The sequence below is a fragment of the Tachysurus fulvidraco genome, chromosome 9 (genome assembly GCF_022655615.1).
Source record: "Tachysurus fulvidraco isolate hzauxx_2018 chromosome 9, HZAU_PFXX_2.0, whole genome shotgun sequence".
Lineage (NCBI taxonomy): Eukaryota > Metazoa > Chordata > Actinopteri > Siluriformes > Bagridae > Tachysurus > Tachysurus fulvidraco.
In genome coordinates, this window is record NC_062526.1 from 14,034,096 (window position 1) to 14,060,876 (window position 26,781).

The 26,781-nt window shown below is 37.5% G+C and overlaps 3 protein-coding genes and 1 long non-coding RNA gene across 10 annotated transcripts; 3 read left to right on the plus strand and 1 right to left on the minus strand.

The window, feature by feature from the left end:
* Positions 1-978: 978 nt before the first annotated feature.
* sra1 (steroid receptor RNA activator 1) lies at positions 979-4,298 on the plus strand. The gene is made up of 5 exons (XM_027145581.2): positions 979-1,139; positions 1,478-1,594; positions 1,902-2,137; positions 2,657-2,765; positions 3,718-4,298. Exons 1-5 carry the CDS (start codon positions 1,115-1,117, stop codon positions 3,906-3,908), a joined length of 678 nt encoding a protein of 225 aa, XP_027001382.1. The 5' UTR covers positions 979-1,114; the 3' UTR covers positions 3,909-4,298.
* Positions 4,299-6,294: 1,996 nt separating this feature from the next.
* Positions 6,295-16,870, plus strand: psat1 (phosphoserine aminotransferase 1). 5 transcript variants are annotated; one of them, XM_047818967.1, is made up of 10 exons: positions 7,283-7,428; positions 9,853-10,114; positions 10,227-10,287; positions 10,411-10,480; positions 12,501-12,706; positions 13,922-14,094; positions 14,174-14,343; positions 15,650-15,778; positions 16,112-16,249; positions 16,388-16,870. In XM_047818967.1, exons 2-10 carry the CDS (start codon positions 10,001-10,003, stop codon positions 16,506-16,508), a joined length of 1,182 nt encoding a protein of 393 aa, XP_047674923.1. In that variant the 5' UTR covers positions 7,283-7,428; positions 9,853-10,000; the 3' UTR covers positions 16,509-16,870. The 5 variants fall into 5 exon arrangements, with proteins under 5 accessions (XP_047674924.1, XP_027001514.1, XP_047674923.1 ...); XM_047818968.1 differs by lacking the exons at positions 7,283-7,428; positions 9,853-10,114 and adding an exon at positions 6,295-6,418; XM_027145713.2 differs by lacking the exon at positions 9,853-10,114 and having other exon boundaries at positions 7,263-7,428.
* Positions 16,871-17,468: 598 nt separating this feature from the next.
* On the minus strand, positions 17,469-21,349 carry LOC113642322. Of its 3 annotated transcripts, XR_007143972.1 has the most exons (4): positions 20,690-20,985; positions 18,571-18,866; positions 17,593-18,324; positions 17,469-17,483 (listed from the first exon to the last, which is right to left on the minus strand). It is a non-coding gene; the product is annotated as an uncharacterized LOC113642322 (long non-coding RNA). The 3 variants fall into 3 exon arrangements; XR_007143971.1 differs by lacking the exons at positions 17,469-17,483; positions 17,593-18,324 and adding an exon at positions 21,335-21,349 and having other exon boundaries at positions 18,474-18,866; positions 20,690-21,067; XR_003440524.2 differs by lacking the exons at positions 17,469-17,483; positions 17,593-18,324 and having other exon boundaries at positions 18,474-18,866; positions 20,690-21,308.
* Positions 21,350-21,823: 474 nt separating this feature from the next.
* On the plus strand, positions 21,824-25,567 carry isca1 (iron-sulfur cluster assembly 1). The gene is made up of 4 exons (XM_027145733.2): positions 21,824-21,978; positions 23,162-23,215; positions 23,316-23,421; positions 24,531-25,567. The coding sequence occupies exons 1-4, from the start codon at positions 21,898-21,900 to the stop codon at positions 24,677-24,679; spliced, it is 390 nt and encodes a 129-aa protein (XP_027001534.1). The 5' UTR covers positions 21,824-21,897; the 3' UTR covers positions 24,680-25,567.
* Positions 25,568-26,781: the final 1,214 nt, after the last annotated feature.

Genomic DNA, 26,781 nt, shown 5'->3' on the forward strand with positions numbered 1-26,781 from the left:
GGCCTTCAAGTTTCTGGGCACTACCATTTCCCAAGACCTGAAATGGAAGTGCAATATAAACTCCATCATCAAAAAGGCTCAGCAGAGGATGTACTTTCTATGCCAACTTAGGAAGTTTGGTCTGCCACAGGAGCTGTTAATGCTGTTCTACACTTCAGTCATTGAATCTGTCCTGTGCACAACCATCACCATCTGGTTTGGTACAGCAACAAAACAGGACAGAAACAGACTGCAACACACAGTAAAAACAGCGGGAAAAATAATTGGTGCCCCCCTGCCCACTCCCCAGGACTTGTACGACACAAGAACCAGAAACTGGGCAGGAAAAATCACCACTGACCCTTCGTACCCTGGACACAACCTCTTTCAGCTCCTCCCTTCTAGGGCTACAGAACTTTGCTTACTAAAACTGCCAGACACAGGAACAGTTTCTTTCCACAGGCCCCTTAACACCCTGATAAACAACTCACCATAATTATATTCACTGCTTCATATTTACAACTTACTGTCAGTCATCACATCATCCGTATATGTTACACACACTACTGCTGCTGCACATTGTACAAAAAGCATAATATTGCACAATATTGTTATTTGCACTCCCACTTTATGTACACAACTGATCAGTCATATTCTATACTCATATTTAATACTCATTCTGTCTATATTGTATCTCATCGTCTGCATTGTCTTGTATAGTTTGTATAGTATAGTGTTTTTGAGAGTCACAAACAGCTGGAACCAAATTCCTTGTGTGTGTCAACACACTTGGCCAATAAACCTGATTCTGATTCTGATCAACCAATGAGCTAGAAAAAAATATTGGCACCTTTCAAAAGAAAAAGGCAAACGTTATACTTGATTTGTATATAAACTTTAACAATAGAAAATCCATTGTGCAAAATAAACATATTAACGATCTATTCTTATTTTAATTACATTTTCCACTTTAAAAGAGCAAAGAGAAAATATGGTCAGCCTATGCATCCAAAGTGACTTTTATTCTGAAATTAAACGAGCTGCTAAATGTCCTGATGTTCCGGTTGTTCCCACTTTAGGGTGTTTTGTCGGCATCCGCTTAATCGTCCTGTCTTAAGTTTTGTGGTTAGCTGCTATGAGCGACTTTTATATTAAACCAGGTAAAAAGGTCACTTAGGCTGCGTTGTCAGAAACGGGTTGTAGAAATAATAATTTATTTTCTTTCTTATCCGCGGTAAACTAATCCACTATATATCTGTGTCCGGTCCACGTAGCGTTATTTTTTCTCCAATTGTATTCCGGAAATCAAGCTATGATTGGTTAATAGTCATCCCGCCTACTCACTCGGATTGGCTGGTGTCTTGTGTCCCGCTTCGGGACTGGCTCTAGTTCTTGTTTACAAGTTGCATGTAGGCGGAAGTTTTCGGAATACGGTTAGGAGAAAAAAAGTGTTAACCTAAGTATGAAGAAATCTATGTGTGGTGTGTTTTGTGTTTAGGGAATCAGGAGCGGGGATGGAATGACCCTCCGCAGTTTTCATACGGCTTACAGACTGGTGGACAGAAACGGAATCTTCTCAACAAGAGGGTTCCTCCACCTCAACTCTCAGCTCAGAGTGAGTCAGATTAATCAGATGAGATGAATCGATACACATTTATTTGTGTATATCTGTGTAAATCACGTCAGTGAGCACCCCTTTACCATCACTCTATTACTCAGTGAGTTTAAAGCAGGCGTTTGATGTTATAAAATGAATCATAGATATCGTGTATGAACTTTTGCATGTCACGGTTGTTTAAATACTTTTTTGTAGTAAATAAAGTTGATTGAGATCAGATCAGATGTAGATGTAGTTGTAGAGATGACAAAGCTCTTGGGTGCAGTGATTTTAAAGATTGTATCTTCCTACCCTGTGTTTGCAGGCCCTGGATCTCCAGCCATGAACTCAATTCCCCCAAGTAATCCAGTGCCTCCTCATGTGGCCGGATTCACTCCACCTCCGAAAAGTCACGCTTCTTCAGGCCGATCAGCAAATTCACACCAGTCTTCTCCGAAGATCCAGCCTGACATGACTGAACCATCAGAGAATGAACCAAACCTTAGCGATGTTCAAGCGCCACTTCTCCAGGCACTGACTGCATGCCGGCAAACCGTAAAGGTAATAATATAAAATAAAATAAAAATATAATCTGTACTCACAGGAGGAGAATGGCGGAGGCATCACATGACCTACAGCTTGATCTCTGCCTCCTTGTGAAGTTTCCTACAGCAAAATAATCACATCTGCTTTAGTAGTAAAAGAATCCAATTCGAACATCCCAATTTAATCCCACCTTGTCTCGTCATGAAGTAGCACTTCTCAGTGGCACTTTAGTGGAGTTTTAGAAATCCGATCTGGTTTTAAATTTTCTGTGAATACGTCTCAGTTGAATCTGATGCTAGAGACACCCAAATAAATAACACTCTTAACCTCCATTCACTTTTATATCAGTTTGATATCTGGACCTAAATGTTTTTTTTTAGTTTATTCTTTTGTTAATGGAAATTTGATGTCCAGCTGTTTATGGCTATATCTGTGCCTGTGCTTTGTCTGCTATTTCTTGCCAGAGTGATTAATCTCTGAAAATGAATCTGTATGACATTTACCCTATAACTATATAACTTGCTTGTTTTACAGAAACAGGTGTGCGATGACGTTGAGAGGCGACTGAAGACCTTTGAAGAGATGTGGCGAAGTGATAAACTTTCTCTTCCAGTTAAATGCAGGATGAACAAACTTTCCCAAGGTGAGTCTTTCAGTCTTTGGGGGAAAAATTTGATCGTATGGTTGGTGTTAATTTCCAGTTAAATTTAACGTTGTCTCTTGTATTAAAGGTTCCATAAAAATGTGTTTAACCATTGCATTTTTTGAGAGTTGAACACAAATGGTTTACTGATTAATAAGGAATTAATGTGTGTGTTCTTTTAGCTCCTTTTGTTTTGCAGAGTTTGAAGGATAATGTAGATAAAGCTAATCAGCTCAATTTATTTTGTGCGCTGAGCTGATGACACATTTCCCTCAGATACAATTGAATGTTCTTTGATGTGTTGTGATGAAGCCTTTCTCTTGTCTGAAGTTAATATTTATATCTTTGTTTCTGACTGTTCTAATGCGCTGATGCTAGAACTCTGTAAATGTTAAATAAGCCAATAATATATTCCCAGAAAACAGTACCATATCTACAATACTACAGTATCTACTTAACAGTAATTTATTCGAATAAGGGCAGCTGGAATTACTGCTCAAACAGCTTAGATTGTTATAGAAAACCTCTCAACCACTTATTTAATTAGAATCACATTGCTGTGGAAACATTTTATTTCGCTTGAATGTCCTGTTATTTATCAGCTAGACAATTTTAAAGGGTCAGACTCATCAGATTATTTTAAGCAGTGCATTGTCTGACTTATCGTATCAATTAAAATGCAGTTGAGTTTCTCAGGAATCCTACTGTTGCATTATGGGAAAACACGTTTTCTTACAGAGATTGTTAATACTGACACTAACCTGGGTTTTGCCCAACATCTCTCACTCATTCTCAGAGTACTTAGGTTTATTCAGGTAACTTTAGTCACAATAGTTTACCTTGTAATAATTCAGATCATTACACTTTGTACTAAATCATAATAAAGAAATCTGGTACTTGATTTAAGATCAGTTCAACTAAATGACACGTATCTGACATTTATTCTTTTAAGCGCTGAGCAGTAAGAATTGGGACAAAGCAGATGAGATCCACCGAGCCCTGATGGTGGACTACGTTAATGAAGTGAGCCAGTGGATGGTGGGAATCAAGCGCCTCATTGCGGAAACCCGCAGCCTAAGTCCAGAGCTGCAGCAGACGGTCGCGACGCCTCCCAGCAAGGCCTCAGCTGATCTAGAGCAATGAGGAAGCACTTTAGGCTGGAGCTCTTTTTGCTTAATGGATTGCTTTTCCTCCATTTCTTCTGAGCCTTAGTGATTTACAGGACACTACGCATATAAAAGAGACGGATATGGTTTAAATGAAATTTACGATAGTGTCTTATTGTATAAGTAAAGGCAACTTTCCAAATCTACAATCTTATCAAATAAAATCGCAATACCGGATCATGAGACAGCAGTGCTAAGTTTACATTTTTTTTCCTATGCAACCACATCTTTCAAGTTTTTACGTTAAATTCCCCAACCTGAGTGTTGAGGTGGCACGACTGTTCCTACAGCATTTTTCCATCTTTTATTTTAAGTTGTTGGATATGTATAATGTATTAATGTCTAATAAATTTACTGTATAGTGAAAGCTATTGTTTTTGGTTCTCATTTATAAAAGTGTGTAGAATTAAGATTCAGATTAATATTAATCCCACAGGTTTATGTACAGCTTTGAATCCCACACAGGGCTCAAGCACAATCACACTCATTCGCATAAACACCCCCATATCACCATATTTGGTAAATACTACACATTAATTTGCATAAACAACCCCCAAATCACCATATATGCCAAATTATTGTTTGTGTTCAAGATCTATAGATGAGTATGATACGATAGATCAGAATTTCAACTTTCATCTGATATTTATATGTTAAATAACTTTTATTTTTTAAATATACCTTTTGTTTGACCAATGTTTCAAGTGATCTAAAATATAGTTAAACGTGATTGATGTTTACTGTTGCAGGTATTTCCTGTTATCCTGATGTGTCCTATTAGATTGATTGTTTAAAACTTGGATTCACCCGTGTTAAAAAGTATAAATTAACATGCACTAAAAATTTTTACTGCATCCTGCATTCTCAGAAAGCAATAAAGCACTGGTGTAGTCAAAATTTTCCGAATACTTTATTCTCCCTTTTGTTAAATGTATTATTTTGTATCTGAGTGACATCCTTATATTTGATTTCTATTTTGATTTCACTTTGGACTTCTTGATCATCTGCACAAATATTGACCTCATGACTTAGAGTCTATTATATTTCTGAGGTTGTGATGTATTGTTTTTACCTTTACCTCTTAAAGAGAAGTTTATTAACCTCAGCAGAGCACAGAGGGTGTTCTTGGTGTTCATCTAGCAGAGAACTTCACCTGGTCACTAAACACCATCTCCATCACCAAGAAAGCCCAGCAGCATCTATACATCTTACGAAGGCTGAGAAAATCCTCTCTCTCTCATCCCCCATTCTGACTTAATTTTACAGAGTAACCATTGAGAGCATTCTGTGCAGCTGCATCACTGTCTGGTTTGGGAACTGCAACAGCTGAGAAGATCATTGCAGTGTCTCTTCCCGCTATCATGGACATTTACATCACACACTGCATCTGCAAAGCCAACAGCATTGTGGATGACCCCACACAGCTCTCACAGTCACAGCCGTCTGAAAAAAGGTACCGAAGCATTCAGGCCCTCACAACCAGACTGTGTAACAATTTCTTTCCACAAGCCATCAGACTCCTCAATAACTGAACGGAACTGTACTGAGCACAACACACACACATCAACTGTATGGACTGCACAGACCTACACCAAATACACACACTTCCATTATACATCCATCAAACTGTTTACATTCTGTTTCGCACACTGTTTTTTGCTCTTTGCACATGCTGTCTCACATTTCTGAGACATTTTCTTCATGAAGATATAATGGTATAGACACTGGAAACAAACAAACAAACAAAAAAAAAGCTCAATAAGAATGTATCTCCAAACAATGAGCATCCTCTGTTCCTCTGTTTATTCTACAAGGTCAATATCACCCAGCTTGGTGAATCGCTGAAAGTCTTCCTCACACCGTCTCTGGGTTCCCTGTCATTCAGAAAACACTGCTGACCCGACATGCCCTCAGTCAGTAGGTTGCAGGAAAATAACTGACTTAGTGAATTTATAAATAAAAGACAATGTCACTGTCCATTCATGACTTCATTGAGGTTCTTGGCACAAAGAATTTCCAGGTGTTACATCCTTAACTAGCATTTCCTTCAACTGTATTATCTCACCTGTTGATCCTTAAGCAGCTAATAATGTTGACTTTGCTCCACAGTGAATTCTCTAGTGGCTAATTATCTCACACAAGTAGTGTAAAAATGCTGAGTAAATCACACGTTTCACTAGTATATATGTAACTACAGAGGTCTCTCAAGATTAATGTATGTAGGACAAAGGTAGATAGGTATGTGAAGCAACCGAAGTCCACCTTTGTCTTTTTTTGTCTTTGTCTTTATTTAATGTGCCATAAATCCCAGTACAGAAAGTAATTTAGATTAATTTAAAAGATGACACCATCTACTTTATTAGAAAGACCAGCACACCTGCTTATTCATGCAGTTTTCCCACCAACCAATCAGAGGCTCCCACAGTGCTCTCTGTGACTATAACATAGCATGAAAAAAAAAAAAAAACCTGAGCAGAACAGACACAGGTTGGTCCTTTCTAAGTTTTTTCTTGTGTTGTGTATGCTTTTCCACTCCCCACCATGGTAAAGAGTGTTTATCTGAATATTAAACTTTCACATCATCCTGTGTAAACTCTAGTGACTGTTTGTGAAATACTCAAAATAGCTTATCTGGCACCAACAATCATGCTATAGTTAAAGTCACATAGATCACACGTTTGCTCTTGAGTTTCTGGAGTAATTGCATGATTTTGTGCCAATTTGCTGCTGCTATATGATTGGCTAATTGGATTTATTGGCACCTTGTTTTTGGTGACTATGCATCACTTTACTCCACAGCAATCTGATCCACATGTACATATTTGCTAATACTTGCTTACACAGAGTTACACAATTAATTTCTTATTGCATTTGGAATGGATTTGAAGGGCTATTACTTCTCTAAATTAAAATCAGCGTTCAACATTACTCTCTTTTCCAGATGAGCTGCAACGTAGCAACAACATGTTTAGATCTGCAGCTCATACATTGTGTGTATGAGTTTGTGTAAAGGGTGACGTGTGTCTTGTTCTTTGATGGGTGTTTTTCTTCTTACATCGATATAAACTTTAACCCAATTTAAACATTTTCCTGCCTGCTGTCTTGAGAATTTAGCAATAGCATGAAAACCGAAACCAGCTTTTGTTGACCCAGCACTTTTTCACAGGAGGTTATAAATCTTACAGTGATCACGTTCTAGTGGCGTGAAGACAAAATCCAATCCCTTTCCAAGCGCAAAACAAACATCCAATCAGAACATGAGGATCAAGGTTCAGATTTCCAGCAGCCAATCGTAAGGCAGGTAAAATTACTGGGTCGTTCACAATCAAGCTGTAATAAAGCGTTAAACGGGCGGAAGCTTGTGAGACCGAGCATCTGGACAGCAGCACAGGTTTAAACTGCAGCTCTTATATCTGCTCACATAGTTATTTAATTACACAATGGAAACGAAAAAGATTATTAACTTTGGTTCAGGACCGGCGAAACTTCCTAAAGCTGTAAGTTCTATGTTCTTGTTGTAAATGTATAGGTGGTGTTTAAGTCTTCATCTGTTCTCTTGCTCATCCTCAGCGCTGTGGGCGGAGCTGCAGATCTAAACATTTTGTTGCTACGTTGCAGCTCATCTGGAAAAGAGAGTAATGTTGAACGCTGCTAATCGGATTGTTTTAATGAAATATCGTGTGAGTAAACAAGAGGCATTAATAAGTCAACAGTTTAACTCCTTACTGTTGAATCAGCCAAACATTATTACTTTCTTGACGTGCAAAAAACCCACCGATGTTCTCATAGTTTAGGGAAAAGATTAATGTGTGGCTCGGTTCACGTTTAGCGCATTGTTCTTTTTATATTTATATGCTTTCGCGCATCTTCCTGCGCGCTCAGTTTCGTGACGACATCAAACACCGAGGTCCCTTTAACCTGTCGTGCACAGACGCGTGTGGTTGCAGCTCCACCTGTTACAGAGCGATGTGTACGGGTTTATCCACTCTATCCGGTTACAGAGCCAGATTTAATAGGGCGACACCTGAGATTTTTCTGCAGGGCAAAGCCTCTCCACCCGAGACACGTTGGCTGGGCGTAGCCTCTCCACCTTTAAATAAAGGACCATGAGCAATGCTAAGGTCAAAAACCAGGATGATCTCACAAATGTTATGTTGTCGGACAAGTCTGTATAGTTTTTCTGTATGCTTGGTGTATACACAAGGATTATGTTCTGAGGTTGTGCTAGAGAAATCTTGCTTAAAGTTGAGCAATAGTAGGAGTTATTTAATTAGTCCTGAGATGTCCGCTTAGCCGTATCATCAGCTTGAAACAGATGGAAGATTCTGGTCCCAGATTCTGATTGGTACAAGAGAGAGACCATAGACCGTTTCAGTGAGCTTAAACCAGCCTGCAGAAAACTATAGAAAATGTTTGTTTTGCTGTGGCTGAATCTGTGAATGAACCTGAATTGAATTATTAGTTGTTACCAAGATCATAGTGACGTTAATGTGAATTAGAAGAGATTCTGTTTCAGTTATTTGATAGCAAAGTAGTCTGGCAAGACATGACGAACATTTCATCCCCAGAGGGTTAAAACAGTTTTAAGTTGTTGCCAAGGCAACATGTTTTGCTAACATGGTCCAAAGTCAGACAGCACGGGTTATTAAGGTTCGGATTAGACTGCAAAATGACATAAAAGGAAACGTTAAGAGTTGGCAGGTGATTTTATTTATGGTAAATTTCTAAATGTCAGAAGAAACAAAAGCCTAAAAATAAAGCTTCATCTCCCACAGTTTGAATATTTAATATTACAGGGTTGTAATCTTGCCAATTAAAAGCCTACAGGCATGTTAAAAACAGCAGCTGGTGATTTTATTTGTTTCTGTGAAAAATATAATGGAAATTATATGTTAAACACATTTTGACATTGTTTTGACGGATTTAATTCTTGCTTTACAGCACCGAGCACTAAAATGAAATTAAAGTGTTTGGATGTTTATAGTGAACTGCACAATAGTTTTGTTTTGTTTTTCTTCAGTAGCTTTCTTTCTATTAGAAAGTATTCAGGCATACAGTACCAAAAAGGACTAGACTTCCTTCTTAGAGGTTCTTTCTTAAGGTTCTTGTATTGTACATTATCTGTTTCAGTTTGTTTATTTATTGATTTGACAGAAAATTACTTGAAGAAAAAACATTTTACCTCGAATCTAAGAAATAAGCCCTGATTTAATGGTGGTGTATGACATCCGAAAGTGATACATCAGATGACTAGATGTTTTATCTCTACTGTGACTTAGCATTTCAGTCCATTTACTTACGATTTGTTCGGATTTGTTCAGTAAGTGCAATTTGTTAATGCTGCTGTGCAGACTCATGGTCTGTGTAAAAATTCAATCTATTTGTATAGTGCTTTTAACAATTTTTCATTGTCTCAAAGCATCTTTACAGAAGTATGAAAACAGAAGAGAGAGGGAAAAAATAAATATATGATGATAATGATAATAAGAAAAAAATAAGGATAAAAATAAATAAATGAATATATACAATTAAAGTTTAAAATTAATTAAATTACCAATTAATTAGGCCTGTTCTTAAACTATGTGCTATGCTGCAAGAAATGAGAGCAGTACCTTCCCATGTGGGATGGGCCAGCCTTGCACTCAAAAGTGCTCCAATTATCTACAGTATGAACCCCACCAAGGGCGGTTCTAGACCTTTTTTAGGGTGGCTTCAGCCCCCCGTGTGTGATCTCAGCCACCCTAAAACTATAAGTATAATTTTTACTTTCATAAATAAACAATAAAAATTACGTTACTTTCAGGTTTTTTAGTGTAGTTTAGTGTAGTTTCAAATACAATATACATTATTCACATAAACATGTCAATATAAAATCTCAAATCTTTTTATTCATTTATTTTTTGAAATTTTGAAATTTAAAGGTGGTCAACAGAAATTGAAAGACTCCATGCTTGCTAGCAACCAACGCCAACTTCTTCAGCTTCAGGACTTTTTTGTCCTGAAACCAACATGAGTTGTTTGTGAGTGAATGAGGCTGGAGTTCTTCGTACAGAGTTATAACGCATCTTAATGAGGCTTCTTCTGCAAGCGGGGGCCTCATGCAGTCTGCCAACATGCTCAGTCCTGCGTCCTACTGACCTCCAGTCCGTCTCTATATGCACAAAACATCAAAACAGTCTTATGGTGAATGGTTTAGATTTACTATAAATATCATAGGAGGCTGGAGATTGTGTCTGAGAACACGGAGTTTAAGGACTTCCTATACTGATGAATGAAAACTCTGCCTTTCCTTCAGGTTTTGATCCAGGCCCAGAAGGAACTGCTGGATTACAATGGGCTCGGGATTAGTGTCCTTGGTACGTAGTCTTTTTCATGTAAAATCCAACTGTGTAGCATGTATATGAGAGAGAGCGAGTGAGAGAGACTGTGTGTGTGTGTGTGTGTGTATACACACTGACATTTCACCTTCTTCTACCTAGAAATGAGCCACCGGACAACAGATTTTAACCAGATCATCACCTCAGCTGAGTCTCTCATTCGTGAACTTCTGTGAGTCCTCAAACTCTGCTGTGGTTCTGTTTGGATGTGAAAGTAACAAGCTGTGCAGTGAACCTGTACCTCAGCGCTGCTCAGTCCTCTGACCTGAGAACGGAGAAGTGTTACTCTGTTTATAGAAGAAGACTCCAGTGTGAGCTCTTTGTAACAGTCATTCACTTCCATTTTCTTTTTGTAGAACTTTATTTATTGTTTAAAAAAAGGAAGATTTTAATTAAAAGGAATTTGCTCTTGGTTTATTTGTTTAAACTTCGAGATAGAGAGGATGATGTTCTTAAAAAAACACAATCTTTAGCAAATTACTTTGCTCTTCTGTAAGGGGAAATAAAATCATTTTATGAATTCTTGTTATAGGAAAATAAATCAAGCTTCAGCGTGTAAAAAGTAACTCCTTGTTTCTGCCTTATATTTTATTTCCCTTTCCCTGTTCAACATGTGCCATATTCTCATGAAGACAACAGGGCCATAATTCTTAGTGCAGAGTGCTTTAGTGCTGCTAGTGACATTCTTTTATAATATGGCCGTTTCCCCCATATTAAGATTAAAGATAAGTTCCCAGTAAAGATAAGTTATTCAAAAAGCATCTTAAGCCTCTGAAAAGTCCTCCTCTTGACCCATTAGACTTTTAGATCTTAAGCAGTCTTAAGGGTTAAGAGTTTCTTTAGCAGCAGAGAAAAAGGCCAAAAGGTGAAGATCACTACAGATAAAATGGAGTAGGGATTCCAATGATCCACCGCCTCTCAGGGTAAGAGGTAGATAAACAGCATCTAACAAAAGTGAGTACACCACTCACATTTCAGCAATCATTTTATGATGTTCTCAAGGGACAAAACTATAGAAATGAAAACTGGATATACTTTAAAGTAGTCAATGTGCAGATGTTTAGCAGTACAGATTTACTGTGCTTTAAAAATAACTCAACATGCAGCCACTGGACACAGTTTTTAAATGTTCACTTAGGGTGTACTCACTTTTGTTGCCAGCTATTTTGACAGTGTCAGTATTTTGTGTGAGCAGCATTGTGAATTCACCAGAGCTGCACGAGTTGTTGCTGGGCTCCTCATCCACGCCTCTATAATGACATCACAGAGCTGCTAGATGTTAGACACACTTCTCCACCTTCCGCTTGAGGATGCGCCACAGGTGCTGAATAAGGTTCAGGTCGAAGACATACTTGGCCACTCCATCATCTTCACCTTCAGCTTCCTCAGCAAGGAAGTTGTCACCTTGGTGGTGTGTTTGGATTTGTTATCATGTTGGAAAACTTCCGTTTAGCCAGTTTCTGGAGAGAGGGTGTTGTGTTCTGCTTCAGAATGCTACAGTACATATTGGAATCCATGTTTCCCTCATTGAAGCACAGCTCCCCAGTACCAGCAGCACTCCTGCAGCCCTACACCATGATGCTACCATCACCATGCTTGACTGTAGGCAAGGTGTCCTCACCAGGGCATCGCCACACAAGCTAGACACCAACTGAGCCAAACAAATTTATCTTAGTCCCATCAGACCACAGCACATGGTTCCAGTAATTCACAGGCAGCTTGAACAGGTTGTCTTTAGCAAACAGTTTGCAGGCTGTATTCGGACCCAGCTTCAGAAGAGGCGACGGTCATGAAAACTGACTTGTTGCAGCGTGCAGCGTATGGTCTAAGCACTGACAAGCTGACCTTCCGTTTCTGCAACCTCTAAAGCAATTCTTGCAGCACTCTTGCATTTGTTTTTTGAAGCTGGCTTCTGCACCTGACGCATAGGGAGTTTTTCCTTCCCCAGTCACCTCCAGCTTGCTCATTAGGGATAGGGATAGATGTTAGATTGATTCTGTTTCTATACTTAGTCCCAGATTCCTTGTTAGAAATATTTAAGCTAAATTAGGAGCTCTCTGTGATCATTCTTAGAAGCTTCATGAATATAGGTCCTGGTCAGTAAACTTTTTGAATATGGAAATGTTCTACATATTTCACAGTAATTTGGCTTACCTTTTCTTTTATTTTCTTTTTCCTACACTTTTCTACAGAAATGTACCAAAAAACTACAAGGTTTTGTTTATGCAAGGTGGTGGAACAGGCCAGTTCAGTGCTGTTGCTCTGAATCTGATCGGTCTGAAGGAAGACAGATGCGCTGATTATATCGTAACAGGAACCTGGTCTGCAAGCGCTGCCAAAGAAGCCGAGAAGTACGGCAAAGTGAACGTGGTGAATCCAAAACCGGACCGTTACACTGGTGAGTTAATCAGAAGACATAAGCTTCTGTGAACTCCATCACAGTGTGAAAACAGACCATGAGAATGAGATACAGTCATAGGAAATTGTGAGTGTGCATAGATTAGACTAAGAAATAGTTTTGAGTATGTGAGACTTTTTTTTTGGAAAACAGAAAAAATTATCTCTGGAAAATTCTTGTTTTGTTTAAACCTCTCACGGATTCCATGTTCCAGACAAAATCTGGAAAAATGGTCGTCATGGAAACGTATCCACCATCTGTCCCACAGCTCTATGAAGCCCATGAGATCAGCAGTTTCTAAAATATTCAAACCAGCCCGTCTGCCACAGCTAACAATGCGATTTCACACAGTTGGCCCTTGACATGATTGGTGGTGGTTTTGACTATTTCTAACTCCTGGGATTTTTCTCACAATGCATTCTTTGGAGGTTCTACAGAATGGATCAAACAAACAGGAAGGCTACAGTAACTCACAGTAAATCATCAATATTAGAAACACGTGATAAGCAGAAAAGAAACACAATCTTAGAAACACAAGACATCAAGCCTTGAGGTGGATGAGCTACAAGAGCAGAAGAACATGCCAGCTTCAGCTCGATCGATATTCTGAGGCACTAAGAAAGGACTGTTCCTGCTCTTTTTATAATCATCTGTCAAGTTTCTATGATCCTGATCCCAGTGTAGTCTCAGATTCCTGGTTTTGTCTGAAGAAGTGGAACAGACATGGAACTCTATGTGGAGGTCTGACTTTAATCCTTCTGCTTTTGGTTAATGGGGATTCATAATGTGCCCCCTCACAAAAGAGGACTTATGTTTTCTTCACTGAAAAGAAAATGGACTCGAACTGCTGATCTTTATTGTGTTTTTCCTCGTTTATTGGGAACATGCTGTTCTTTATCACTGCTGAACAGTTAAAGTCCTCAGTTACTCCTCAGGTTGATTCTTTTGACTCTGTTTAGCTTCAGGACTCAAGACTTGAAGTAGGCTTGAACTTTATTGCTCATGAGTTTCTCTGTCCGGTCCATGGGTAGATTTTCAGTTTTTAAACAAAATTTAAAGAGAAATGATAAAATATTGTATGTTCTTAATATTTTCATTATGCCCCTCTAAAAAATCTTTAATACATTGATTTAACTTTTCTTGTTTTGAATAAAATTTGGATTAAGATTCAGGCAGTGAATGCAGATTAAGCTGTTTTTTTCCTCCTTTCTTTAGGGATCCCTGACAGCAGCAGCTGGTCACTGAACCCTTCAGCGTCCTACGTCTACTTCTGCTGCAATGAAACGGTCCATGGTGTAGAGTTTAACTTCGTCCCCGACACCAAGGACGTGATTCTCGTCAGTGACATGTCGTCCAATTTCCTCTCGCGACCAGTAGATGTGTCAAAGGTGTGAAAATTTCACAATTCACTGTTGTGTTGCCAGTAATGCCCCCCCCCCTAATTTTATCTTTTTGTCCTGCTCCAAGTTTGGGCTGATATTTGCAGGTGCGCAGAAGAATGTGGGATGTGCAGGAGTCACTATTGTGATCGTAAGAGAGGATCTGCTGGGAAAAGCTTTAAAAGAATGTCCGACGATCCTTGATTATAACGTGCAAGCTAAAAATAATTCCCTTTACAACACACCACCGACCTACAGGTAAAGAAGTGTAGTTTCCTTTTGTTGTCTGGGGTTATCATCTTTCTAATAAAAATAGTAGTAATAATAATACATTCAAGCATTTTAACTGCAAAATTCATTTTCAAAAAGAAAGCAGCAGAATAAAGTTCAAATGAAATCGGTGTTTTCTTTAGCTAGGGTCCTGTAGAAATCCTACAGTAACAGAACTATTTTGCTTTCACTGATTCATTCTCATTTGTCGCTTTTTATCTTGGTCTGGGTCACAGAAAAAAAACAACTGGACTAGAAACAAATTGGACTTGTGTTTTTATGTATTTATATATTGTAGGGTGAAATCAGTTTGCAGTTTTTGGAACTAGTTTTTTAGGCAAACTGTAGTATCCTTAAAATAATTGTCATTTTTAGTCATGAATCTCTTTAGTTCATTGGTCTCCCAATGACTCCTATAACATCCCATAATGTAACTAGACTGTAGTCTCATGTACCAGACTGTAGTCTGTACTGCAAAAGCTGTAAACATCACTTCCTTCTTCCATAAGGGAAGCAGAGCTTCACGAAGGCTAACACCACACGTCTCTCAGGAATCCCATAGAATCCAACCAATTAGATGACGACTTCACAGAGACAGTAACAGTGTAGTTATTAGCTCCCAACGTCCTCTGTGGGACGAAGCCTTTGGACGTCCACTGAGCCGAGGCCGACTCTAAGAATCCTGAGACATCTCCAGTTAGACTCTGTGGTACTCAGGAGATCAGAAGTCCTTGAACCTCACACCAATACAACATTTAACTGACTGTATATTACAATCACACCCCCAGTGTCACCCATATGAGGATGGGTTCCCCCTTGAGTCCGGTTCCTCTCAAGGTTTCTTCCTTTACCAATTTAAGGGAGTTTTTCCTTGCCACTGCTGCCTGAGTCATCTCAGACTTGCTCATAGGGGAATAAATACATACACACTGTGAACTATATACATCTAATAATAATCTAGAATTTTTATTCTGTTAATTCTTATTTCTTTTATTATTCGTTAATTCCTTTATCATTAATTATGTTTACCTTCTGCTCTGTGTTTATGTTCTGTAAAGCTGCTTTGAGACAATGTCTATTGTAAAAAGCGCTATACAAATAAACTTGAATTGAATTGAAATTGTAGTTCACTTGTCACATTTTGACTGAATATCCTGCTTTCTGAGGCCTGTAGCATCTTTTACATAACACATCTGATTAATACTGATGGAGAAATCACGTGTTGTAGGCTCCTCTACGACTACAGGTGTTTTCCATGCAGTTTTATTTTGCTTTTCTTTCTTTTTATTTATAGCATCTACATTGGGAAACTGGTTCTGGAGTGGCTCAAGGATAACGGCGGCACAGACGTCATGTACCAACTGAACAAACAGAAATCCTCAATGATCTATGACATCATCAATAACTCCAATGGATTTTACTCGTTAGTAAACAAAACGTTTATCATCACTTAAAACTGTAATTTATCATGTGAAATGTGTTGGTGTTGTTTAGTAACAGGACAAATATTCTTAAACTGTATATCTAACAATGTTTGAGCTGGATCAGAGTGCACATTGTTTTGTTATGGGGCTTTAAAGCTTGGAGTTTTATTTCATTGGTCCTGGGTAAAATCTGATGCTTATCTTTTAATAAATTGTTTAAACAATTAGGAATAAGTACTTGGGCTACACATACTAAAAATGGGCTAGACCTAAAAATATATCGGATAAAATCGGAAATATTTATTCATCTTACTGAGCTCATGTTTTTGTAGATGCCCCGTCGACGTATCATGCCGGAGTCACATTAACATCCCGTTCCGTATCGGAAACTTGGAAGGAGACGAAGACCTGGAACGACAGTTTCTGGAAGGTGCTTCCAAACTCGGGATGATCTCTTTAAAGGGACACAGGTACTGTACATCATGAAGAAATGGCATATATATTAAATAAGATCTGTTTTTTACTGTGACTAAGCTTAATCCCGGAAAAAAATTATCATCAAGTCACAGCCGGTCAGTGACTCAGCCTTAACGATATTATTTTGACAGGACTGTTGGTGGGATAAGAGCTTCTCTGTACAATGCAGTGACTGTGGAAGAAACTCAAGCTCTTGCCGCCTACATGAAGGAGTTTCTAAACAAGCATCAGCCTATTAAAATGGATCACTAAACTACACGTCATATTTCTAACAACTTTTTTTTTGTAATAATGTGATAAGTGTATAGAGGTCACTTGTCTTTATAGAAGGGCATTTATGTCTAATAGAATTAAATAATGTTCATTAATCTTTAATTAATACTTATAATACTTATTAGTTTTGCTAGGTCACACTCCTGGTTAGGAACACGACATCCAGTCAAAACTGTTTTGTCTAGTCAAATAATTATGTTTTTTAACAATTAATAAGTAACTCAATGCTGGGACTAAAATGAAACCTGACCTCATGTGGTTCTCGTAGATAAACAAGGACATGTATGCAGTAGTCTGAATGTATACAAGCAAAACATGGGAATTAAAATGATTTTCAAGTACTGTTTGTGGATGACAATCAAATGTTTTAAAGAAACACAAGCAAGAGCGCTGAACATCTGTAACATATAAGCAAAATCACACTCACAACCATGCTTTCGGTATTCCCCATATTCAGTAATTCACTCTCACTCATTTTCTACTGCTTATCTGAACTACCTCGGGTCACGGGGAGCCTGTGACTATCTCACCCTGACCCTGCAGGTGTGAGGCGATCGTGCTAACCACTAAGCCAATTAAATTCAATTTATTTGTATAGCACTTTCATCAATTTCCCATTGTCTCAAAGCAGCTTTACAGAAGTATGGAAACAGAAGAGAGAGAAAAAGAATGTATTAATAAGAAAGAAAAAAAAATGGATAAAAATAAATAAATGTATATACACAATTAAAGTTTAAAATTAATTTTAAAAAATGATTGATAACATTTAAAATACTTATACACACATATATAATACATATATATAATACATTTTATATATATATATATATATCCTTATCCCTAATGAGCAAGCCAGAGGTGACGGCAGCAAGGAAAAACTCCCTGAGATCATACGAGGAAGAAACCTTGAGAGGAACCAGGCCCAGAAGGGAAGCCATCCTCATTTCTGTGACACTAGACAGTAAATAATGTAAATGTTAATAATGTCCTTTCTACAACAGTTTACAATATAGCAACTGAGAGCTACTAATGGGTCATCGTAAACTATGAGTTCAGTACAGACCTGATTGCTGATAAAGACCAGACCATACAGCTGACTGACACAACATTGGTTCAAAGAAGGCATGAAAGTCTACGGGTGGCTTCCTACACATCAATCTAAAGGACACTGGCTGACCATGCAGATCAAGACTCCAGCCAGCGGCATAACATCGGGATTGACGAAATTGCTCCGTAAGAAGAGACGATCAGGTTAGGAAATCTGAACACTGGGAGCTTGGGGGTAGCATATATAGCTCAACAGAGACAAATTGTTAGGTATGACTTGTAAGAGAGTTATGATGGAATGGTGATGGTATTTGCTTACAGAATTGTTGCACATTACCAAGGGAACTTCCTTTACAATACACTTGAATGAAATCTTGAAACACTTTCATACCTTTGGAACACACACACACACAGCTCATCTTTCTCTTTCAGATAATTTCTCTGCTATAGACAACCTTCCAGTAAACCTAATGGTACTCAACAATATTGACATTTCTAAATAGAAAGTAAATGACTGAACATCAATAAAACCTCAAAAATGTAAAATCTGTAACAAGAACAGATCATGTTTGTTACAGTCGAAGACATGAGTCAGATCACATGAGATTTTACAGTATATATTGGTGTGCAGTAAGTTTAAAAGAAAATCAGTTTAAAAAAAAGGATATCTGCTGAATTGTATCTGTTCCTGTGCACATTCTCCACAATGTGTGTATGGGCTTCCTCCAAATTTTCAAAATCTCAGCACCTTCAAAAGAGCAGAGGAAAAATGCTCGCTTTAGAGGAAAAAAATAAAAGTGGAGATGTGAGGGTAAGATATTTCCCATGATTAGCGCACTAAATCTGAAGTGAAGTCTGAACTTACTGAATTGTTTTCAGACAAAATGTATGATGCAATTGCCAGAAAATCATTTTAATTACATTAACAGTTTTAGTTACATAAAAAAATTTCACACAAAAACACAAGATTACATTTATAATTGCATCTGCTTACTTTTTTCAAAATTGGGTTGAGGTGATCTTTTTTCAGGTGATTTTTTCAGTACTTTGTCCACCACTGACAAATACAAATTACTGGAGAATTTTAAAAAAAATCTTTCACAGTATGTGCCCTGGTTTGTCTTTTTTAATTCATGCATCCTCAAAGACCGAGAGCTGTGATCTTGTATTTCCAGATCACGAGCTGAAGGATGCAGGTGCGAGGAATCCAGCGGGAGTTCATTTTAAAGCTCTCTGTGTTTGAGCTTAGGAGAGCTGTCCAAGATCTTTGGCTGCAGAAAATATGTTGCCCTGTTTGAGAGGCAGCAAAGAAAGAAATTATGTTATTGATATGAACTTGATGTAAAAAGAACCAAATATTTTAAGTATGTGCTTAAATGAAGTCGTATTGTATGTAAAATTCTAAGTAAATATTAGTATTAATTTTAGAAACACAAGATATGTTTTTACCCATATTTACTTTGGTCTTTGAAACAAGATGAACATAAAGTTTATGTAACTTGTGCACAGTGGAGAGAAGCGAAGTGCAAATCTTACAAAGCTGTCGTTGCCTTGAGGCAGGACGACACATGGTTGTCCATAAAGATGCACAATTGTGGATATAAAGTGCGGTTTTAATGCAATTACAATTCAAATTATTTGTTTCAATTTCCTGATTAAGCTTTATTTTCCGCATCATATACCCTTTTTATTAAAAACAAAAAAACAAAACAAAAACAAATATAGGGGAGACCGGGGTTGGTTGTCAATTTTTACTCATGCATGAATTGCTCATCTTCAAAAAATCTTTCAGCAGTAATTCCTACATGAAATGAAAACTTGGGGTCTTGGCTTTAAATGTGTATACTTTTAGAATGTATTTTAACATGAAGTAATTAACCATCAAAGACACTCTGACACAATGTGACAACCAACCCCATTACGGGGGGTTAATGTGTACTTTTTAGTTTTTTAAGCTAGAAACTGCAAATAAGTTTTAATATGAATACCACCCCTATGATAGTTGTCATAAATGCCCCTTATGTTTAAACAATGGGATTAAAGTGTGTGATCAGTTACTTTCATTGTCTACTGTGTTGAGAAATAAAATGAAATATTTTTTAGTGCTAAAACCTCTTTATTATCAATTCATTATGCAAGTTGCCTAACAGCAAACAAAAACAAACAGACCAACAGTCTTAAAAGGTCCACATGTCCAATACTCTTAACAATTTGTACTAAAGTAGGAAACCCTGCACAGCACTGGCTGTGCTTCATTCAGAGTCACGAATGGCGATTTTTTCAATAGCCAATCGGCACTGAGAAAATGGTAGCTTCACCCTGGATGTCATCATTTGACATTTTCTGGCAGTAACGGGTCAATGTAGTTAATATCAAATTCTTTAGCTGTGCTACATATGCTTTTGCCCTCTAGCTTCACCTGCCTCACAGCCAAAAGCATAATGTCTGCTGGTGTTCTGCCCCTGTTTGTCTTTCTCTTGAAGTTCCTGACCATTCTACCAACAAAGACACACTATATCACTGTCTGCACATTCTCAGTTGAAAAAAACAAAACAAATTCTAATACTTGAGGGGTTGGTTGTCACGTGACAGCCAACCCTGCAAGCTATGAGACAACCATCCCCAACTGACTTCTTGACAAACATGCTAAACTAGCTGCCACATGGCTTTTACTTGATAGCTAAAATATGACTCAAAATAAAGCTAATACTTTTGGCTTTTTAATGAGCGTTTTGTTTTTGAATGACTAATATCCTACAAGCTCTCAACACAAAAACAACACCAACATGAAAATTTACTCTGACCCATGAAAATAAAAAAATTGTCTCCTCACCTCAATGTTTTGTGTCTACTCAGCAAAATTACAAGTGCAAATGAGTAAGCTATCAAAGGCTGACAGATTGATATCAAAATTTTACCACAGCGCCACCTAGTGTGTCTGGAATACGCATTGTGACAACCAACCCGTGAGACAAGCAGCCCCGGTCTCCCCTACACTCGTTTTTGTTTCTACAGGAATTAATCCAACTTTACTCGCAGCTTGAAACACAAATGGCTGTTTTACAGTTCTGAAGTGACAATTTGGTGGAAAAACAAAAGCAACTCTGACTTACTTCACCTTCAGAAAATCCTTTAGGCAGAGCGTGTTGTCTGAATCTGCCTCCACTTGGTTTTGGCTGTTAACGTTCGCTGGCACTTTAATCTGGTATAGCAGATAAATAATAAGACTCTAGAAACTGGACATTCAGTAGGCAGGTGTGTTATATTGTAGCACTGTATGAAACACAGTGCTGACTTCACTTGCACACTCTTATAATGAATAAGTAATATAATATTGGCTATGTAATGGTATTTTAGCAGCTGCTCTTGATTCGATGTGCTCTGCTTAATAATGTGGAACACCCCCTTTACTAGTTTTTCCTTCAGTTGGGCTCACCTGGCAATCTAATTATCACAGGTGTCCGAGACTGCAACGCCATCCAGGAGTTAAACTGAAAAACAAAATATTTAATCTTTTTTGACACTTAAATAGAATTTGCGTAATAATTTGGAACAGGGTGTATATACATATAGTGACTATACGATTAATTGCTTATATCATACGAATCCAAATGACACGTTTGTGAAAAAGTGATGTAGCAGAGATGATCTAGTAGAACACAAACAAACACACACACACACACACACACACACACACACACACACACACACACACACACACACACACACACGGTGTATATGTATTGTCGTCTTTCAACCTCCAGGTTTTGTCCAGGGTCAGTTTACTACGGAAAATGTAGTAACAAAAATTAGGTGTGGCACAAGGGTTACAAATTGTTCATCTTTCATTGAAATGTAGATATTGTTATCTACACCACCACTCCCTCACCAAGAACTGCACTACCTCACTTTATTGCCTTATTCGGCACTGCACCTCTTATTGCCTTTATTAAGAACTTTATTTCTTTTATTGCTCTTTTTTATTCTATTTTATTCATTCACACATTTTATTTTTACTTTTTGCTTTACTGTATGACATTTAGTGTGGACAGCAAAGTAAGAATTTCATTGTGCAGGGAAACCTGCTTTCTGTCTGTGCATATGACAATAAACACTTTGAATCTTTGAATCTTTGAATCTTTGGCAATAAAGACCATTCTGATTCTGATTCTAAATAGTCGTGCTACTTCAGGGTATCGTGATTGGATAAAGAGAACGTTTGTCAAATAAACAGCCAATCATCGACGGAATTGCTCTCAGTGGGTGGTTCATCTTCCACTGGTGTTTACATCTAGGCACAGAGAACTTTGTGATTGTCAACATGTCTGCCTCCATAGTGAGAGCTACTGTAAAGGCAGTTAGCAGGCGAAAGATTTTATCACCAAGAGCTGCTTTGACCCTGGTAAGTGTTTCTTCACTATATTTTATATAATGTGGTAGCAGAACTCCACGGTCGAGAGAGAGAGAGAGAGAGAGAGAGAGAGAGAGAGAAACCTACGTATAGATAAACACGGTATAGCTAGCTTAGCGTTAGCAAGTTTACCCAACTAGCCGAAACTGGCTAACGTTCCAGCAGTTTCTTGGGAACAATATTAGCGAACTGTTTCTTGGTCAAATCAAATACAATAAAAATGTGATGAAATTTTGCGAAACAAGTCATTCTATCTAGTTAGGTAGTTTAGGTAGTTTGTATAATCGTGACCTTAGCTCCTTGACGTCAAGGGTGGGTTGTTGTCAAGGAGCTACAAGAGATTTGTGAGATTAAACCGTCGGTTTTGACCACGTTTAAAGGGTGCGAAATATAAGGTCTGTAACTGAATCTGTTGGTGGAAAGTTTAGATAAAAGATTAAAAAAAAGCAATGCTAACATTAAAGTGTGTGTAATGTGTGCTGTGTCATAAATATCACATCACACCGCCCTGACGTTCATTATTTTCATGTAACTGCATGGTCTGGAGTGTGTTATTATCTATATATAACAGTGTCAGAGAGTTTTTAATGTGGACAGTTGATTGCAAATGTCACCTTAAAAGCACTCCAGATTGTTAAAAACCTTCTACTGCTTTTATCTTTTTTTAACTAGCATAAAAAAGAACCAGAGTTGTCATAAAAATGTAAAGACTCACAGAAAAGCCACATGTCTGAAGCCACATCTCTGAAACTAGGACATACAGATGATTTAAAATAAATAAATAAATAGACAAAAAGTGTACATGTGCATATTGTATATAAGAAAAATGGTACAAATATATTGCCTGGATTGAAGTTATAATCAACTTTGCATCCTGTGATACAGTGATAATTAATATTACATTGACTCGGACCTCCTGCTTTCATTGATCATTGTCCTGCCTGCTGAGGAAAATTAATCTGGACACCAAGATCCATTAAATATTTGGAGACAATAAAAAGATGCCTACAGGAAATGTCCATTAAAAAAAAGTAGCTTAATTAATTTAATTGTATGACACCAGAGTTCTATATAATGTCTAGCACTAGTTCTCCTACACCTGCTGCATAATAGATTTTTATTTTTATTTTAAATTTTCTAATATCAATTGATGAAAATTTATGTTTCTCTTCAGACGCCTTCAGCTGTAAACAAAATCAAGCTCCTGTTAGACAATAAACCAGAATATGTAAGTAGACTTATTGAGATTATTGACTGATGTCTGACCTCTGCTCTTTTTTCATTTATTTATTGCTGGATTGTTTGAAGTAATTCTTTTACCTGTCTAGATTGGGCTGAAAGTTGGTGTCCGGACCAGAGGATGCAACGGCCTTACGTACACACTCGACTACACCAAGGAGAAGGACAAATCAGATGAGGAAGTGTTACAGGATGGTGAGTGATGAGATGTGCATGTGCTGTACAGAACTGTACAAGTGTGGGAAGGGGATTTGGGGCAAATGTGACATTTTTTGCCTTTATGTTTCATTATATTTGCATTATTTTTTTAGAGAATGCTATTTACATAAAGTGATTTGAATATAAAGACAGAAACTTGTCCAGACATGTCTCTGGGGAGCTGAGAGTAAAGGTCAGCTGCTGATAGTGGTTAGTTGTAGTGAATATTCATGTAGTGAATATTGATTACCTTTACAAGGTAGTGATCTTGAATAACCCCAACACCGGCTCAGTCTTGTGACCAGCAGCATTAGGATCCTGTAACTAGAGCTGCAGGTGGTTCGCTTACATATCAATGCATTTGATGCTACAAGGATGTCCAGAAGAAACGTTTGGTTACATCACAGTCAAATTCAGATACACAACCGTATACAGCACGATATGTAGTGAAATGCTTTTTTTTTACTGTCTGTGTCATAAAAGTAGAATTAAATAAAAAGGTATAAAATATATATATAGAAAATGTTAAAAAAAATATCTAGTTATAAATATGGATAAGTAACATGACATTTATAAATAAATAAAGTGCAAATGTTGTGCATTATAGGTAATATGTACTATACACATACTCAGTTGAGGTAATGAATGTTGTGCAGAACAGACCAGAAAATCCTGACTGGTGTTCTGGTTGAGGGACCAAATGGCCTGTGGGAAACATGCCCTCATTCACTCTGAGTTTCCCTTCAGGGAGTAAATTCACTTCCCTTATCAAATAAAATAAAACTTTTGTTTAACTATATTTAACTTAGGATTTAACTCTCAAATATATATATACTTCTGTTTATAAAAATGAGGAATTGAATTTCCAGTAACTTATTGTCAGTGCATTTTTTTAAGTTATTTATTTATTTCCACCAAACTATTTTGTTGGTATTGATTCTATTGGTGGAAAACCAATTCTTTGTGTCCCTGAAAGTGCTGTCTTACCACCTCACATGCTGAGACTCATCACACTGCCCTCGTTTCACCTGTAGCACATGATATCCTGTACCTCTGTTCATAATAATTGTGTTTTTTTTGTTTTGTTTGTTTGTTTTTGTTTCCAGGTGTGAGAATTTACATTGAGAAGAAGGCCCAGCTGACTTTGTTGGGCACTGAGATGGATTTTGTTGAGACTAAACTCTCCAGCGAGTTTGTGTTTAACAACCCCAACATCAAGGGAACATGTGGCTGTGGGGAGAGCTTCAATATTTAAACAAGTTCCAGTCATGTATACTTTCCAGTGTACATCACACTCCCATTCCCCAGTCAGAGACAAAGAACCACTATGTGGATAAAGACTCTGACACGAGAGCGAAGTGGATGCCTTGGAGATCAGCTCCTTGTGCTGCACCTAAATGAACATGATCATCACCACTGTTTAGTGACAAAAATTTAAGTTAGTTTGTGGTCTCTTATATTTAGAATATAATGTAAAAGATAAATGATGTACAATATGGGTCAGTATTTATTTTACAGAAAATTAAGAAATGCATCCCCTCATACACTTTGTCATTTTTCTTGATGCTGATTTGCCTGTTTATATGCCAGTACGTTCATATGTACTCATATTTTTGTGCGTGAGAGAGTGCTTGAGTGTTTGCATGCATGTGAAAGTGTATGTGCATGAGAGTATGTGAATGTGCGTGCAAGAGAGAGTGTGTGTGAGTTGTTGAGAAAGAGATGGAAGGCTTCCACTAAACATATGCTATGCATAATTCACCCAGTGTGTGTGTGTGTGTATATGTATATGTATGTATGTGTGTGTGTGTGTGTATATATACACATACACTGAGTGAATTATGAAACAAAAACAAATCTATGTAATCATAAACAATTTATATATAATGAACAAAAATACCAAGCTCTTTAACATTGCTTAGAGATGCAGCATAGCATGTGAAATCTCTCTGCACCGAGAGGCAATGGTGTACATTTATGAGAACCAGACATGTGAGAAATCAGTCATTATGAAGTGTAAGACTCAGATTTTAGAAAAGTGTCCTTGATGCTCATCAGTCTATAAAGTCTGTGTGAGAGAGAAAAAAGTACACACAAAAAAACCCTGTCTTTTAACGCACAATAAAGCTGATATACATACAAATGCATTGATGCTTGGTTTCTTATCTCACACCTATAAGAAGGTTTTTATTTTTTTTATAGAATTAAAATGTAGATTTTATAAAGTGACTAATAGTTATAGGAAAGCTGTGAAGAAAGAAGCATCACATCAAACTTGTTAAAGAATAAACATATAAATAAGTGGCTTCTCTTAGTATTTTGATGTACAAACTTTCAGCTTGTTTCAATATTTGAACAAAGTAGTTTGTAAGACTTGCTAGGTTGTTGAGTAATAGAAAAACGGGGCAGTCCAGCTCAAATAATAATGAGCTGTGAACACTTTCAGATCATTCAATACATTACAGTGGCTGTGGTGGATGAAGTATCCCAAAAGTCTCCATACATTTAACAATTAAGACTTATCAAGATGAGAGACACAAATCTGTTCAGACTTTTAGATTTTTTGAAAAGATTTCCCATTTTTGGAGATTTCTAGCACAACCTGTACTGAGGAATGATCCTTAAACGAATGTATAGATATTTTACATTATACTATATATACAGACAAAATATGTACTCAAGTGTAAGTAAAGAAGAAAGAAAGTTGCTACTTGTAAGTGGTTAAACAATAAATGAGTTTACTGATTAAATGAAATTAAACATTGTCACATTCTCATGTGAAAAATCTCATCTATCTGAAATCTACAACTTTGCTTGAAAATGTCATTCAATCTCCATTGTTTGTTTGCGGCACCTGACCAATATGTCCTTGCTGTACATCCCACATCCACTTGTCAGTGATAGCTATCCAGTAGCTGTTGGAGCATGGCTGTGTGGAGTTGTGTTCAAGAGCATTAGTGAGATCAGGAATAGATGTTGCAAGACTGGGAAGGTCTGGGATTCAGTCTGTGTTCCAGTTCATCTTAAAGGTGTACAGTGGGGTTGAGTTAGAATCAGGGCTTTGCAAGAGAGTCTGCAGGACACACAAGTTCTTCCATTTCAACTTTCTCAAAACATGTTTTCATGGAGCTCATTTTGTGCATAGGGACATACAGCACAGGGTATGTGTGATGGTCAGGTGTCCACAAACTTTGTCCTGGGATTGATGCTAGGCTAATTAGCAAACATACTGTGGATAATATATACACAATTCATGTTAAAAAAAATGCTACATGTACTTAACATGTCTTTGTTGCAAGAAAAGGAAAGCTCATTTTGTATGAATCTTTGCATACTCCAACAGGTTGAAGCATTTTT

Coding starts and splice junctions, on each gene's coding strand:
- sra1 (XM_027145581.2), top strand. CDS start 1,115: ATGAGCGACTTTTATATTAAACCAG. Junction 1,140..1,477: donor CGACTTTTATATTAAACCAG/GTAAAAAGGTCA, acceptor TTTTGTGTTTAG/GGAATCAGGAGCGGGGATGG. Junction 2,766..3,717: donor GATGAACAAACTTTCCCAAG/GTGAGTCTTTCA, acceptor TATTCTTTTAAG/CGCTGAGCAGTAAGAATTGG.
- psat1 (XM_047818967.1), top strand. CDS start 10,001: ATGAGGCTTCTTCTGCAAGCGGGGGCCTCATGCAGTCTGCCAACATGC. Junction 10,288..10,410: donor GCTCGGGATTAGTGTCCTTG/GTACGTAGTCTT, acceptor TCTTCTACCTAG/AAATGAGCCACCGGACAACA. Junction 15,779..16,111: donor AACTCCAATGGATTTTACTC/GTTAGTAAACAA, acceptor ATGTTTTTGTAG/ATGCCCCGTCGACGTATCAT.
- isca1 (XM_027145733.2), top strand. CDS start 21,898: ATGTCTGCCTCCATAGTGAGAGCTACTGTAAAGGCAGTTAGCAGGCGA. Junction 21,979..23,161: donor CAAGAGCTGCTTTGACCCTG/GTAAGTGTTTCT, acceptor GTTTCTCTTCAG/ACGCCTTCAGCTGTAAACAA. Junction 23,216..23,315: donor TAGACAATAAACCAGAATAT/GTAAGTAGACTT, acceptor TTACCTGTCTAG/ATTGGGCTGAAAGTTGGTGT.